This window comes from Benincasa hispida, chromosome 7, assembly GCF_027475165.1.
Source record: "Benincasa hispida cultivar pf3 chromosome 7, pf3_genome.v1.1, whole genome shotgun sequence".
Taxonomy (NCBI): domain Eukaryota; kingdom Viridiplantae; phylum Streptophyta; class Magnoliopsida; order Cucurbitales; family Cucurbitaceae; genus Benincasa; species Benincasa hispida.
This window is the reverse complement of record NC_143484.1, coordinates 60325827-60338919: the sequence shown is the minus strand read 5'-3', so window position 1 is coordinate 60338919 and position 13093 is coordinate 60325827. Positions and strand designations below refer to the sequence as shown.

At 37.9% G+C, this 13093-nt stretch overlaps 2 protein-coding genes across 13 annotated transcripts; one reads left to right on the top strand and one right to left on the bottom strand.

Moving 5' to 3' along the window:
- The first annotated feature begins 210 nt into the window (after window positions 1-210).
- Window positions 211-5137, top strand: LOX6 (PLAT/LH2 domain-containing lipoxygenase family protein). Its single transcript, XM_039036616.2, has 9 exons — window positions 211-754; window positions 1686-1963; window positions 2076-2313; window positions 2442-2774; window positions 2918-3003; window positions 3093-3203; window positions 3381-3682; window positions 3821-4087; window positions 4238-5137. Exons 1-9 carry the CDS (start codon window positions 346-348, stop codon window positions 4995-4997), a joined length of 2784 nt encoding a protein of 927 aa, XP_038892544.1. The 5' UTR covers window positions 211-345; the 3' UTR covers window positions 4998-5137.
- Window positions 5138-6330: 1193 nt separating this feature from the next.
- Window positions 6331-12642, bottom strand: LOC120081671 (cyclin-dependent kinase G-2-like). Of its 12 annotated transcripts, none has more exons than XR_016530630.1 (10): window positions 10354-12612; window positions 10025-10160; window positions 9839-9927; window positions 9546-9657; window positions 9364-9470; window positions 9094-9270; window positions 8895-8973; window positions 8636-8713; window positions 7457-7535; window positions 6331-6599 (listed from the first exon to the last, which is right to left on the bottom strand). XR_016530630.1 is itself a non-coding variant. In XM_090315464.1 (6 exons), the coding sequence occupies exons 1-6, from the start codon at window positions 12078-12080 to the stop codon at window positions 9171-9173; spliced, it is 2271 nt and encodes a 756-aa protein (XP_090171590.1). In that variant the 5' UTR covers window positions 12081-12642; the 3' UTR covers window positions 8759-9170. The 12 variants fall into 12 exon arrangements, 1 of the variants encoding a protein (XP_090171590.1); XR_016530629.1 differs by having other exon boundaries at window positions 8895-8963; window positions 10354-12606; XR_016530631.1 differs by lacking the exon at window positions 6331-6599 and adding an exon at window positions 7258-7372 and having other exon boundaries at window positions 8895-8963; window positions 10354-12606.
- Between the last annotated feature and the right edge of the window lie 451 nt (window positions 12643-13093).

The following is a 13093-nucleotide window of genomic DNA, read 5'->3' as shown; positions in this document are numbered from 1 at the left end:
GCACGCAAATTGCGCACGCTCAGTATTGTGTTTTAAAATTACAGCACAAAAATAACTTCACTTTCATATCTCCATCGTGAGAACACGCGCTTCAAATAACACCATTCTATTGGTTCAATTCTCCTAATTATTTGACCGTGATCTCACGCGCTACCTCGGGCGACACTGACAGGTACTACAGAAGGCTCACATTACAAAACTAGGCGTCAACGACAATACATTTATCTTCGGTGTTGCACTGATCTCACCACTCCCATTCTCTACCTCCATCTTCCTCGCCAGTCGAGATCACGCCGTCGCCTTCTCCGCCGTGATTCCGTCTCTGAATCTCCTCGTAAACTTAAAATGTTTACAGTCTCGCCGAGCAATCATTTGAACTTACAGAAACTCTTTGAGTCATCCGGTTCGCGATTTTTCACGATCTCCGGCGCCGGGAGCAAGGTCCGGGTCCGGAAAGCTAGGGTTTTGCGATGTGGATCTTTGGTCGGCGGGAATGGATCGAATCGGACGGTGATAAGCAGTCAGAAGAAGACTGTAGAGACTGCTGCTTCTCCGTCGGAAAAAAGAAGCGGTAATAAGTCTACGATTTCTACTTCTTCTTCTTCTGGTGGAATCGATGTTAGGGCGACGATTAAGATCAGGAAGAAGATGAAGGAGAAGTTGACAGAGAAGATCGAGGATCAGTGGGAGTATTTTATCAATGGGATTGGCCATGGGATATCGATTCGTCTCATTAGTGAAGAAATCGATCCTGGTTTGTGCTCGTCATGAATCAACTATTCAGTATTTTCTTTAATTGATTTTGTATTTTCTTTAATTGATTTTCTCTGGCTTTTAGGATTTATTTTTAAAAGAATTTAAAAATGAATCTGTTATGGCTAACATTGTTCATAAATATGTGAATTATTTCAAGATCACAGCTAACATTGTATGTAATGAACTTATAACTTCATTAATATTTTGATCCATAATATTCTGTTAGAAAAATATATCCCCCAATGGAGAATATTTTGATCCATACTACGTGATTTTTATTTTTATTTTTCTGTAATTTTTGTTTTCTGTCGTTTAATTTCTTAACGATGTATATTTTTTTTTATTTTAAGGTTAAATTTGGTCTCTAGAAGAAAATTAGAATTTAATTATTTATGTTTTATAATTAGAACTTAGTCCACCTTCGTAAATAGTCATGTGGAACTATTTTGAAAGATATTACCAAAGTAGAGCGATTAATTTTATCAAATTATAGAAATTAAATTATAATTTTTTTCCCCAAACTATAAGGATCAAAATTACAATTTAACACCTATATTTTATCTTTTAAAGTCATATGCATGAAATATAATATTTTGATTTAAAACTATGCAGAAAAAAAAGTTGATGGAAAGGGCCAAAGTTAAATTTTCAATTTTTTTTTTTTTAAAGACAACTTTATACCGAGCAAATGTTGGAGCAAAGCAAAACAGATGAAAAGAAAATTAACTTTTTATGAATATACCGAGATGAAAACTATTTAAACTGTTTTCGATTTATGGCGCCATTTTTGTATCCTCGACAAGCTTCTTTGAACTCCTTCCATTCGATCTTTCCGTGACGTTTGTCTTTGATTTGGATTATCATATATGAACTTGATCGACCCAGTTTCCTCAAAACTTTCTCTTTCTGATTGATTTTATATCTTGCAGAAACCAATTCGGGAAGAAGTATAGAATCTTGTGTGAGAGGATGGTTGCCGAAACCTCACAACGGCGTTCACGCTTTGGAATACGCTGCCAATTTCACTGTGCCGCGAGACTTTGGCAGTCCTGGGGCTGTTCTTATCACCAATCTTCATGGAAAAGAGTTCTATCTCTTGGAAGTTATCGTTCATGGTTTTGATGATGGTCCTATTTTCTTTCCAGCGAATACCTGGATTCATTCAAGAAAGGATAATTCAGATAGTAGAATTATCTTCAAAAATCACGTACAACCCTAGTTTTTGTTTCGATTATTGGTTCCTTTTTACTTTTCGTTTTGTTTAGTTTTGAAATGTGTTTTTCAAGCGCCGCAAATTGAATCATACGGCTATTTGACAGGCTTACTTGCCATCACAAACGCCGCCGGGCCTTGTAGATCTTCGCAGTAAAGACTTGACAAGCATTCGGGGCAATGGAAAAGGTGAAAGGAAGCCGTACGATAGAATTTATGACTATGATGTTTACAACGATTTGGGTAATCCTGATAAGAGCAAAGATCTTGCTAGGCCTGTACTGGGTGTTGAAGATAGTCCTTATCCTCGACGTTGTAGAACTGGTCGGCCTCCAAGTGTCTCAGGTATGCTTGACTGGATGTTTTTTAGTTTATGGAGATACAATACAAATCTGTTCTGAGGTTTGGAATCTTCTGTTTCTAACTGTGAAATGCAAATGTTTTTGTTTTTTCTTGAATTGGCATTGGAATAGATCCGCTTACTGAAAGTAGAATTGAAAAGCCACACCCAGTTTATGTTCCTCGGGATGAAACTTTTGAGGAGATAAAGCAAAATACATTCTCTGCCGGGAGGTTAAAGGCTCTAGTCCATAATCTCATACCTTCTATTGCAGCTACACTATCAAAATCAGACATACCCTTCAAGTGTTTTTCAGAAATTGATAAGCTGTATATTGATGGCGTTGTCTTGAACGATGAAAACCACCAAGAGTACTCTCAAAAGTTTTTTCTTGGCAATATTATGAAGCAAGTTGTTAATGCTGGTCAGACATTGTTGAAGTATGAGATTCCAGCTGTGATAAAAAGTACACTCGATTTTCTCGTATATGTTTTGTCGACGATCACGAAATTAGTGAAGCTGTCCAATTTGATTTTTCAGCTTCTTTCGATTTATCATCTAAAGATGCAAAAGCACACCTCAAGTTTTCTTGCGGCTTTCAACTTGCAGGTGATAGATTTTCTTGGCTAAGGGACCACGAATTTGCACGACAGACTCTGGCTGGTGTCAACCCAGTAAATATCGAGTGTTTGAGGGTATGAATGACATTTTCCGAATTTCTGTTGATTTTGGGTAGAAAAACGACTATTTTAAGTTGTTATTAATTTTGAAGTGTGCATCTTAGGAATTTCCAATTCGCAGCAAACTTGACCCTAATGTTTATGGGCCTCCAGAATCAGCCATTACAAAAGAATTGATAGAGAAGGAGATTTACAACGGCATGAGTATAGAACAGGTATTAGCATCTGCATTTTTTTTATTTTATTATTATTTTTTTTTTTGGCTATCCGTAAGTATCTGGACCAGCTTACGTGCACCTTGACCAATCTCATGGGACAACCGTCTCACCCTACAACATTTGATAAACAGCTTTCCTTTCATAATTGAAAGTTTACTCTATTCTTTAATACAGGCCATTGAAGAAAAGAGATTGTTTATACTTGATTACCACGACATACTTTTGCCATTTATCAAGAAGATCAATGCATTGCCAGGGAGAAAAGTCTATGCCTCTAGAACAGTGTTCTTCTATTCTCAGACTGGTAGTTTGAGGCCTATAGCTATTGAGCTTTCACTACCTCCAACACCATCTTCAAAAACCAACAAACATGTGTATACTCATGGCCATGATGCTACAACCTATTGGATTTGGAAGCTAGCAAAAGCTCATGTGTGCTCTGTTGACGCCGGAATCCACCAACTTGTAAATCATTGGTATAAGAAAGATGCAGTTGTTTTTCACTATCTACGTACGAATTGTATATTGCAACTTGTACTGATTACGAACTTCACGAGTGACATTGCAGGAGAAGTGTATAGTATTTTAATGAGTTTGTGATCTTCATCATCCAGGTTAAGGACTCACGCATCTATGGAACCTTATATAATTGCAACTCATAGGCAACTCAGTTCCATGCACCCTATTTACAAGCTGCTTCATCCTCATATGCGCTACACACTGGAAATCAATGCACTGGCTCGTCAAAATCTTATAAATGGTGGGGGAATTATTGAGGCTAGTTTCCTTGGGGGTAAGTATTCCATGGAGTTAAGCTCTGCAGCATACAAAAGCTTGTGGCGATTTGACATGGAAGCATTACCGAAAGATCTTCTTCGAAGGTAAAGGCTATATACAACCATTAATCTTCACTTAATCCCAAGTCCCAACAAAACTCAATAGGCTAGATTTTGAGGCTGTCATTATGTCTTCGTTATTTTTTAAATGGTTTGTAGCCACTGAATAATTTAAGATGGCCTTAAAACTTTTAGGGGTATGGCAGTGGAGGATCCTGCAATGCCAAATGGTGTGAGACTTGTGATTGAAGACTACCCATATGCAGCAGATGGTCTCCTTATATGGTCAGCCATAAAAGAATGGGTAGAATCCTATGTCGAACACTTCTACTCGGAGCCAAATTCCCTCACAAACGACGTTGAACTCCAAGCTTGGTGGAGTGAGATTAAGAACAAAGGTCATCCCGAAAAGCGAAATGAACCTTGGTGGCCTAAACTCGATACTAAAGAGGACCTATCTAGCATACTCACAACAATGATTTGGGTGGCATCTGGACAACATGCTGCAATCAACTTTGGACAGTACCCTTTTGGAAGTTATGTGCCAAATCGTCCGACGCTAATGCGAAAGCTCATACCACAAGAGGGTGATCATGATTATGAAAATTTCATTGCCAACCCTCAACGCACTTTCTTATCTTCTTTGCCAACACAACTTCAAGCAACAAAAGTAATGGCAGTTCAAGACACATTGTCAACTCACTCACCGGATGAGGAGTACTTAGGCCAAGTGAACCAATTACACCGCCACTGGATCGACAATAGAACGGTGTTGGAGTTATTTAACAAGTTTTCATCAAGATTAGAGGAGATAGAAGAGATTATAAACAGTAGAAACAAAGATGACCATCTTAAAAATAGAAGTGGTGCAGGTGTTCCTCCATATGAGCTACTTCTCCCCACATCTGGTCCAGGGGTAACTGGTCGTGGAATCCCCAACAGCATATCTATCTAACATGATTATAAAGATTTATGATGCTACTCCTGGTGCTTGGAATTTAGAGCGAGAGAGCTGTTTCGTTCTAAATTTGTAGATTGAGAATAACCATCATTAAAATAAGAGGATTTACACCCCATCAAACCCTTTTTGACTAAGATAAATGTGTTTATTTTGTTTTGAAATTTTCAGGTGGGAGGTGAATTGGTAAGACAAGGAGTCTCATAAACAGAACCCATTTTAAGGTCATTCATTTGAGTACACCTGTAATCGTAATTGCGACGATAGCGCGGGTATGTACTAGCGATAGAAGTTGGACAAAAATCCTGACTATACGACTCAGATTGATAAGTTTGAAGTTTGTACTTCTAGAAGAGAAGGATTTGAAGAATAGAAGAATGGGTTCCTTTTTTTCTCTCTGATGAAGTAAAATCCAGAATAAATTATAAATTGATTCCCTATAAACCTATTTAGAAAACATACAAAAATTATGTTGTCAAAATTTGAATCCCGCATATTGTTGAGCTTTAAAATAATTATTCTCTTGAATTTTTAGTGGAAATAGACTTTCTAAATAAAAGAGTTTTTCCCCCTTGGAACTTTTTAGGTTGTTCACCCACGACATGAATTATTGTAGCCAAAATTGAAAGTTTGAATAGATTTTTCTAAAGTAAATTATAAAAGATTATATTATATATTCCTTTAATTCACATTTATCAAAAGTTATCAAAAATTGTTGTTCACCCATGACATGAATTACTTTTGTGCACATTTTTAAATGTATTTGAGAATTGAAAATAATAAATAATATATATTCTAAATATCAAAATTAATTTTTTGCAATTGATTTACCACCTCATCTTTTTCTTCACTTAAATCGTCTAATTCATTTCAATCTCTCGGGGTTGTTCAACAAAGTAGTTAAATTACAATCCATTGTAAATTACAAACTTTGAAACCATCGGTCGAGTGTCATTTATTCACTGATTAAAAAAAGAAAAGGCAAAAGGGGGGGGGGGGGGGGGGGGGGGGGGGGGCAACATCTACCATAAGGTTTTAGAAAGGATCTCTTTGTTCGTGAGTAATAAAAATGCACACATTCATAATTCTGTTTAGGTACTGTCTATACCCACAACACACCAAAACTTAACACTTCAATAATGACCTTTGACTCTATTCTTGAGATCTATACATTTCAATCCTTTTTAATATCATCATTATGATATCCACATTTTAGGAAACATCATCCATTCTGAACTCTTAAAAACTACAACTATAAAACACCCGAAAAGGTTTTGCAGAACGTGAGATAGATGCGTTCAAACACTTGGGAAACAAGGCCAGTGGCTCGTTGAGACAACCACCCATTATATTTTGCTAAAAGAAGAAACCATTTGCATTTCCAATTAATGTCACTCATGAACTTATTAGTACATCAAACTTTCTGAACTAATATAGATGTAAAATGATGCGAATCAAATAAGATACCATAATCCAGCATTCACAAAACCTCTTCCATTGTTAACGGAAGTGCATTTTTTTAACCCGGACACATGGTTTCGAGATTGGTTCGACGGATTATTCACCAAGACCAAGACCTAACAGCGCCTTCGTGTTGGACTTTACGGTGAAAAAAAGTGTGTTAGAACTAGGAAAGTGAAAATAATGAATAGAGAACTTACAGCAAGAATACATGTCAGATTGGATAAAAGAAACAAGACAACGCTTAAACACACAAAACTGGACATAGTCAAAGATTTTACTAAAAACTACGCTACAAACCATTACTAATGCCTTCATCTATAGCATCAGATCAACGATCAATTTACCATAACAAGCAAATTACATTTACATCACTAGACAGTAAGTTCATTTCTTTCTTACACCACACCAGAGACGGGTCTGTAAAGCCAAAACTTTGGTTCGAGCAAGTCTAAATCCAATTTTCAACCCATGAGGTCCAACCCAATATAATGATTTGAACTTCTGTACAGTTCTCAAATATATGCTTAGAAAACAACCAACATTTAAATGCTGTACACATACTAAAATTGTTGACAAAACCAACGTAGTTAAAAGGCAGAACACCATGGCAAATTGCAATACTGATGCAGCGACCACAAACCACATCATGGATACCATGTCAAGTTAGATGGCTATAGTTAACATGCTTCTAAGAAATCCATCATTCTTTAGGTTGAAAGAACGCAAAATACATTTTCAAAAAAAGAGACCAATTGCATGGAATGGTTAACGCTACCAGCTAAGGGTTAGAAGATTCTCACTCAATCTTCGCCAAGCTTGATAGTAAACTTAAACAGAACAGTCAGCTTAATGTCTGGTTAACCATACTTTTCTGTATAACAGAGCAAAATAACCTCTTCCTAACAGCACTTCAAAGAAGAAAGCCGTTGAGCAAATATTTAGGAACTTCAAATAAATGCAAACAAAAACAAAGTTTGCATATATAGTAGTACCTCGAGTGTGTGAATCAACAACTAAGTTAATAACTTCCAGAGAAATGCAGGCAAGCTCCTCAACCTGCTAGCTTTGATACTGCAGTGACATTTGCAGAAAAATCACGGGGACTGACAAAAGATTGAATCTTCTACACTGATTAAAAGAGAGTAATGAGTGACAAAAGTCAATCCATTTTTTACACATTCCTTTGAAGAGTTATGATACTTCTGAACAGCAAACTAAAGCAATAAATACTAATTATTTCAACAGCCAAAAGAACAGAAAACTTGAAGTTCGTTGTACCCATGTGCACCAACAACCAAATAATTACATCAAGATGCAAAAAAAAAAAAAAATACTATTTCAGTGAGATTATATAGAAAACCACAAAATGCTACTCTTGTTCCTGCATTTACAGATGAAATACCCCATACCGCATACAGGCTTTTTGGTTGCATAAAAGTTCTCTTGTCATTTATTTTTATTTTTCAAAAAGCTAATTGTTAAGGATTTCAGTGATAACGTCTGGCAGCTTTAGGTCGACAATTTGGTGGCAGGAACATGATGGAAACTTGGTGCCACAGATAACACAATCTTCAATGGCTTAAATTTTTAGCATTGAAATAAGAATCCATCAGCACCAGCAGTGGTTGGAACTTGAACATGTCAAAGAAAAAAGTCACTTAAATCACCAATAACCAAGCACTAACTATATTAACAGAAAATCCCCCCCCAAAAAAAACGATGGCACCCTTTAGCAATTTCTTCTAGAACTATCAACAGTCCAGCTATAGAACCCAGATAAAAGTTTGGCACGAAAATCAACGTCCAAGGAAAATGATCTTCCATCTAATAGAACTTTGGACAAGGTGAAAATAAAAGAGGGAGAAGAGTAAACTAAACCAGGCTTACAAAGAAAGGCCTACTTGGCAGATCCCCAATTGCTTAGACTAAGCACTGTATTTAAAATGACTTTGGACAAGATGAAAATAAAAGAGGGAGAAGAGTAAACTAAACCGGGCTTACATAGAAAGGCCTACTTGGCAGATCCCCAATTGTTTAGGCTAAGCACTGTATTTAAAATGACCAACACTTCGAGATGAATTTTCCAAAAACATGCACACAACAAGATACTGATACAGAAAGCTTCAAAACGTAATCCTGATCCTGAAAGGCTTTTGCAGTTAATTAATTACCTTTGAAAAACTAAGGTAACTGTCAAATTCTTCACCAACGAGAAGCAAAGACCGCCCTCCCCTTCCCACCAACCATCTCTTGCAAACACAATTCAAATATTAAAAGGAGATATATTGGAACAATTTAGGCAGTAAATCCATGGTAATCTAATGTTATAAATAAAATTTATGGCCAACAGCCTAATTTTCAATAGGAATATGTTACACAATTAGTTTCTGCTGAATCTGATTTTTTCAAGAAAACAACAATGTTCCACACCTTGCCATGCAAGTCGTGTCAGTGAAGCATTTTCTATACGGTGACCAGAGGAGAAGAATTGACGTCAAGCTGCAATAGACTTTCTTGACAGAATCAAAAAAAAAAAAATACATATCTTGAACCAAATAACCGTGAATGCCCTGCTAAAATAGCACTAGCAATCATCTGTCAAACAAGATTCACAGCCTTCTTCCCTCACCTCAATCAGGTCCGATAGTCAGAGTTATTAGAAAAATAACTTCAAGCAGCCTCAGCCAAATTACCAGATCCGTTCTCTTAGCCAAACAAGCCAGATGTTCCCAATTCCCCTTGCTGCAACTCCTTTCTGCGTTGCTCTTCTAAGGGGTCTGGACTCTTCATTACTCTCCGTAAACGCCTACACAGATGTCATAAAATGCCATGAATATCATTTAGATTAAGTTTACTAAGGAGTTCAACCACAAACTCAGAAGTCTAACAATTGTCATACCTGTCCTGAGCATGCTGAGCAGGAAAAGTAGGCATGAACTCTTTCGACTTTGGAAGAGGAACTTCTGAGAACCATTCATGATTAAGAGCGGCCTCAGCTGTAATTCTCTGCATTAAGACAACAAATCTTGGTAAGTGACAAAAGTGGATGAGGAAATCAAGCGGAGCTGATCAGATAATTACCTTCTCAGGATCGTAAGTCAGAAGTTTGTTCAACAAATCAAATCCTGAATCAGAAAGAACTGGCGAACCGGTAAATGATGTCGCTGGGAATTTCTTACGCAATAAGTTGTACCTGAAAGGAACATGTCCCTAGTTAAAATGAGCTATGAAAGAAAAGTAACTGGAAGGTCACCAAATGAGGCCAGATAGCCAGACCAGAATCACCCATAGCTGGAAGCCTGGGAAAACAGTGGGAAAAAAATAAGAAAAATGTGATAGATAAAAACAGATTTAGTAACATCAACAATACTTACTGGTGCTTAACAAAGTTGACCCTTACTCCTGGAAGCTTGGAAAACCCAGGCCAAATCGTTTCATTGGGTGTGCCTAGAGTTCGGAATATCTGCAAGGTTAAAGGTAAGGGCATAAGCATGCAAGCAATTATACTGCAAATAACTAGAATATGCATTCACTAAAAAAATAATAATATTTATTTTTACCTTGTCAAGTTGATCAACTTCAGTTTTTCCATTAAACAGTGGTTGTTTTGACAATAATTCAGCCATAATACAACCCAAGGACCACATGTCAATTGCTGTTGAATACTTTCTTGTTCCCAATAGGAGTTCAGGTGCCCTGACAATATGCATGAACAAAGTTTAGAAAACAAAGACATAAAACATTTTATTGTTTACCATTTTCACCATGATCATTGATCATGGCATGCATCTCCAAAACATACTCGGCTAAATTAATGCCTCCACCTATAAATGAGCATAGGAAAGTGGATATTAGAGATGACCATGAATGTAAGAAAAATGCAACTAACCTGTACCAAAGAGTAACAACCATATGTGTATAAGTTTTCAAGGGGCTCCCATATTGCCGAGCTAGTCCAAAATCACAAATCTTCAACTCTCCTTGGTTATTCATAAGTATATTTGATGTTTTTAAATCCCTATGGAGCACCCAATTATCGTGAAGGTATTTAACACCCTCCAGTAACTGAAGCATCAGACATTTGACTTCACTTTGACTAAATGGCTGCTTTATTGTCTCCATGAGTGCTTTTAGATCATGCTCCATATACTCCATTACCATAAAAATGCTATCAAGACTGCTGCCCACCACCACTTCTTTTACATCAACAATGGAAGGGTGATGAAAAGACAGAAGAATGTTTATTTCTCTCAAAGAAGTCATGGGAAAACCTTCTCGTTCCTTTTCCATTTTTACCTTCTTCAATGCAACAATTTCCCCCGACTTCTTGTCTTTGGCTCTATATACAACACCATAAGTTCCTTCATCAATCTTGTTCAATCTTTCAAATTCATCAACACTTCTACAGCCCTGAAGCATATTTACACTTCGTTGGGGAGGAGGGCCACTAGGCTCTGCTTCCTCGGGAGATTCCGTCTCATCCTCAGAATCAGTATCCAACCGGCTACTGCTAGTATCCATTCTACGAATTTCATCACCAAGATCCATGCCTTCCTCCTTCTCAAAATCGTTACCAAGGTAATGATTCGCACTAGAAGATCGAGACCGATCACCATGTTCTGTCGATTCAGATGACCTTGTCCCTGCTTCAGAGCCTTGTCTCATTATCTCCCCAATCTCTGGAGTTAATGATTTTCTTTGTACTTTGATGGCCTCCAAGGACTCCGAAATTGGTGTTGTCTTCCGCCTTTTAGGCATTTCCTCATCTAAAATTTCACCTTCATCACCAGGAGTGTTATTTCCAGCAGCCCATCTAGAGGATGAAATGTTTCTTGTGGGAGCGTAATCATCATCCCCAAAATTTTCTGCTTCAAGATCATTATGCCATGGTTTCCTAAGCAAAGTAGAAGATGGCAATATTGGTGAACCACTTGCGGAGAATTCATCTGAGCCAAGGCCCCCAACAGAAGGCTCAACAAGAGAGGAAGGTTGCAAGTACTCGGGATCCTTACTTCTACCAGGTGCTGCAGGCATGGCATCAAGAGTATCCAACGTTGCATTAGGAGATTGCTTCTGCTCCTTTGGTAACGGCGCGGATGAAGCTGTCACAGCCTTGGCGACCTTATTTTTTGTGGAAGTAGTCTCTTCTTTATCGTCTCTGTCCCAAACTATTGGTGAGAACTTCCTCTTCTTCTCTGGTGGAGAACGGATACCATTCTCCACCACCTTTGCCGACTCACTATTTTTAAATCGTAATCTGGACTCGGTGGCATCATCAGATCCACTCTCACTAGATAGCTCACCCGGCTCCCTATCCATTGTCCTGACGAGCAAAACCTTCTGTTTCAATCCGTGAGAAGCAATACCACCACTGCTTCCAGAATCACTTCTACTAGAAGATCGTAGACTACCATTACCCGCTTCCCTCTCCTTGATATCCTTTTGCCGGACCCTAATTCTGTCTCTAACATCCCGACCTCGATTCTTATTGCTTTCACGGTTACCGCTCCGCCCCCGTTCATATCCTTCTTTCGCAGTTACTCCCGAAGCATCAAAACTGGAATCCCGGTCCTTCATATCATAGTCGCGATAACCCCCCATTCTCCCCGCTGCCATGGAAATACCAAACCCTACCCCAATAATTCCCAAAGAAAACCCAAAATCCCCAATTTTTACAATAAGAATACCCAGAAATCGCCAAAAAAACACTGAGTCGAAACCCTAAATCCAAAAATTTTCAGATCGCGACAGGAATCGCGAAGTGAACACAAAAAAGGAAGTAAAACCCCACAAAAGACTGGTCAAATTTTGAACGAATCTCGTAATATAAACGAAAAGTCGAAAAGCGATTAGAGGTTGAGAAATATACCCTTCAAATCGAATGCGCGAACTAAAAATTGACCTAGGGGGTATTGAATAAATTGAATCCGAACCTCGACTTGTAATCTGGAAAGTAGTATTGAATGAGGAACGGTATGAATCGAAGAGAAGTCCCGCAAGCGAGCGGAGTCCTAGATAGACGCGTAGAGAGAACCCTAGTCAATCGAAGACGAAACGACCACGGAGTCACATTAACAGAATAAGGAAGCTTGTGATTCCGAGTATACAAATTACACGTACCACATGGACGGTCTGGTTCACATTTCGTACTTCTATTTATTTATTTACGCTAAATTATAATATATAAATATCCAAAGATGATGTACAAAACACCCATACACAAGTTCTATAGTTTTGGTCCACTATCTCGATCATGATTTTTTTATCCTATAGAAAAAATCCCTCTTTTTGCCATTATGGACGATGAGGGATTCGAACCCCCGACATCGTGATTCATAGCCATGTACTCTAATCCTCTAAACTAAGGCCCCATCCTGTTTCCACTAAATCTGTTCCCGGGATACCCTAATAAAAGGAACCTTTCCTTTCTCCAACTATTTTCCATTTCGTGTTAAGAAGATGTGAAAGCATCTCTCTCCATAAGAATGATGTACTCCAAAGTGTGAAGTGAGAGAGAAAAGTGGGAGAGAGGGGATTTTGAATAAGACCACGTTTTCATTTTTGTGTGTCTATTGTTAGACGGTGATATTTTGCTATTATTTGTAAATATTTCAAAAGTTTCTATAATT

Bases quoted from the DNA above. Each gene is read 5' to 3' on its own strand.
- LOX6 (XM_039036616.2), top strand. From the start codon at position 346: ATGTTTACAGTCTCGCCGAGCAATCATTTGAACTTACAGAAACTCTTT. The intron at 755-1,685 runs GTTTGTGCTCGT...TATATCTTGCAG, and splicing joins TAGTGAAGAAATCGATCCTG to AAACCAATTCGGGAAGAAGT. The intron at 3,204-3,380 runs GTATTAGCATCT...TCTTTAATACAG, and splicing joins ACGGCATGAGTATAGAACAG to GCCATTGAAGAAAAGAGATT.
- LOC120081671 (XM_090315464.1), bottom strand. From the start codon at position 12,080: ATGGCAGCGGGGAGAATGGGGGGTTATCGCGACTATGATATGAAGGAC. The intron at 9,928-10,024 runs GTAAAAATAAAT...TTAACCTTGCAG, and splicing joins AAGTTGATCAACTTGACAAG to ATATTCCGAACTCTAGGCAC. The intron at 9,471-9,545 runs GTAATTATCTGA...GTCTTAATGCAG, and splicing joins TGACTTACGATCCTGAGAAG to AGAATTACAGCTGAGGCCGC.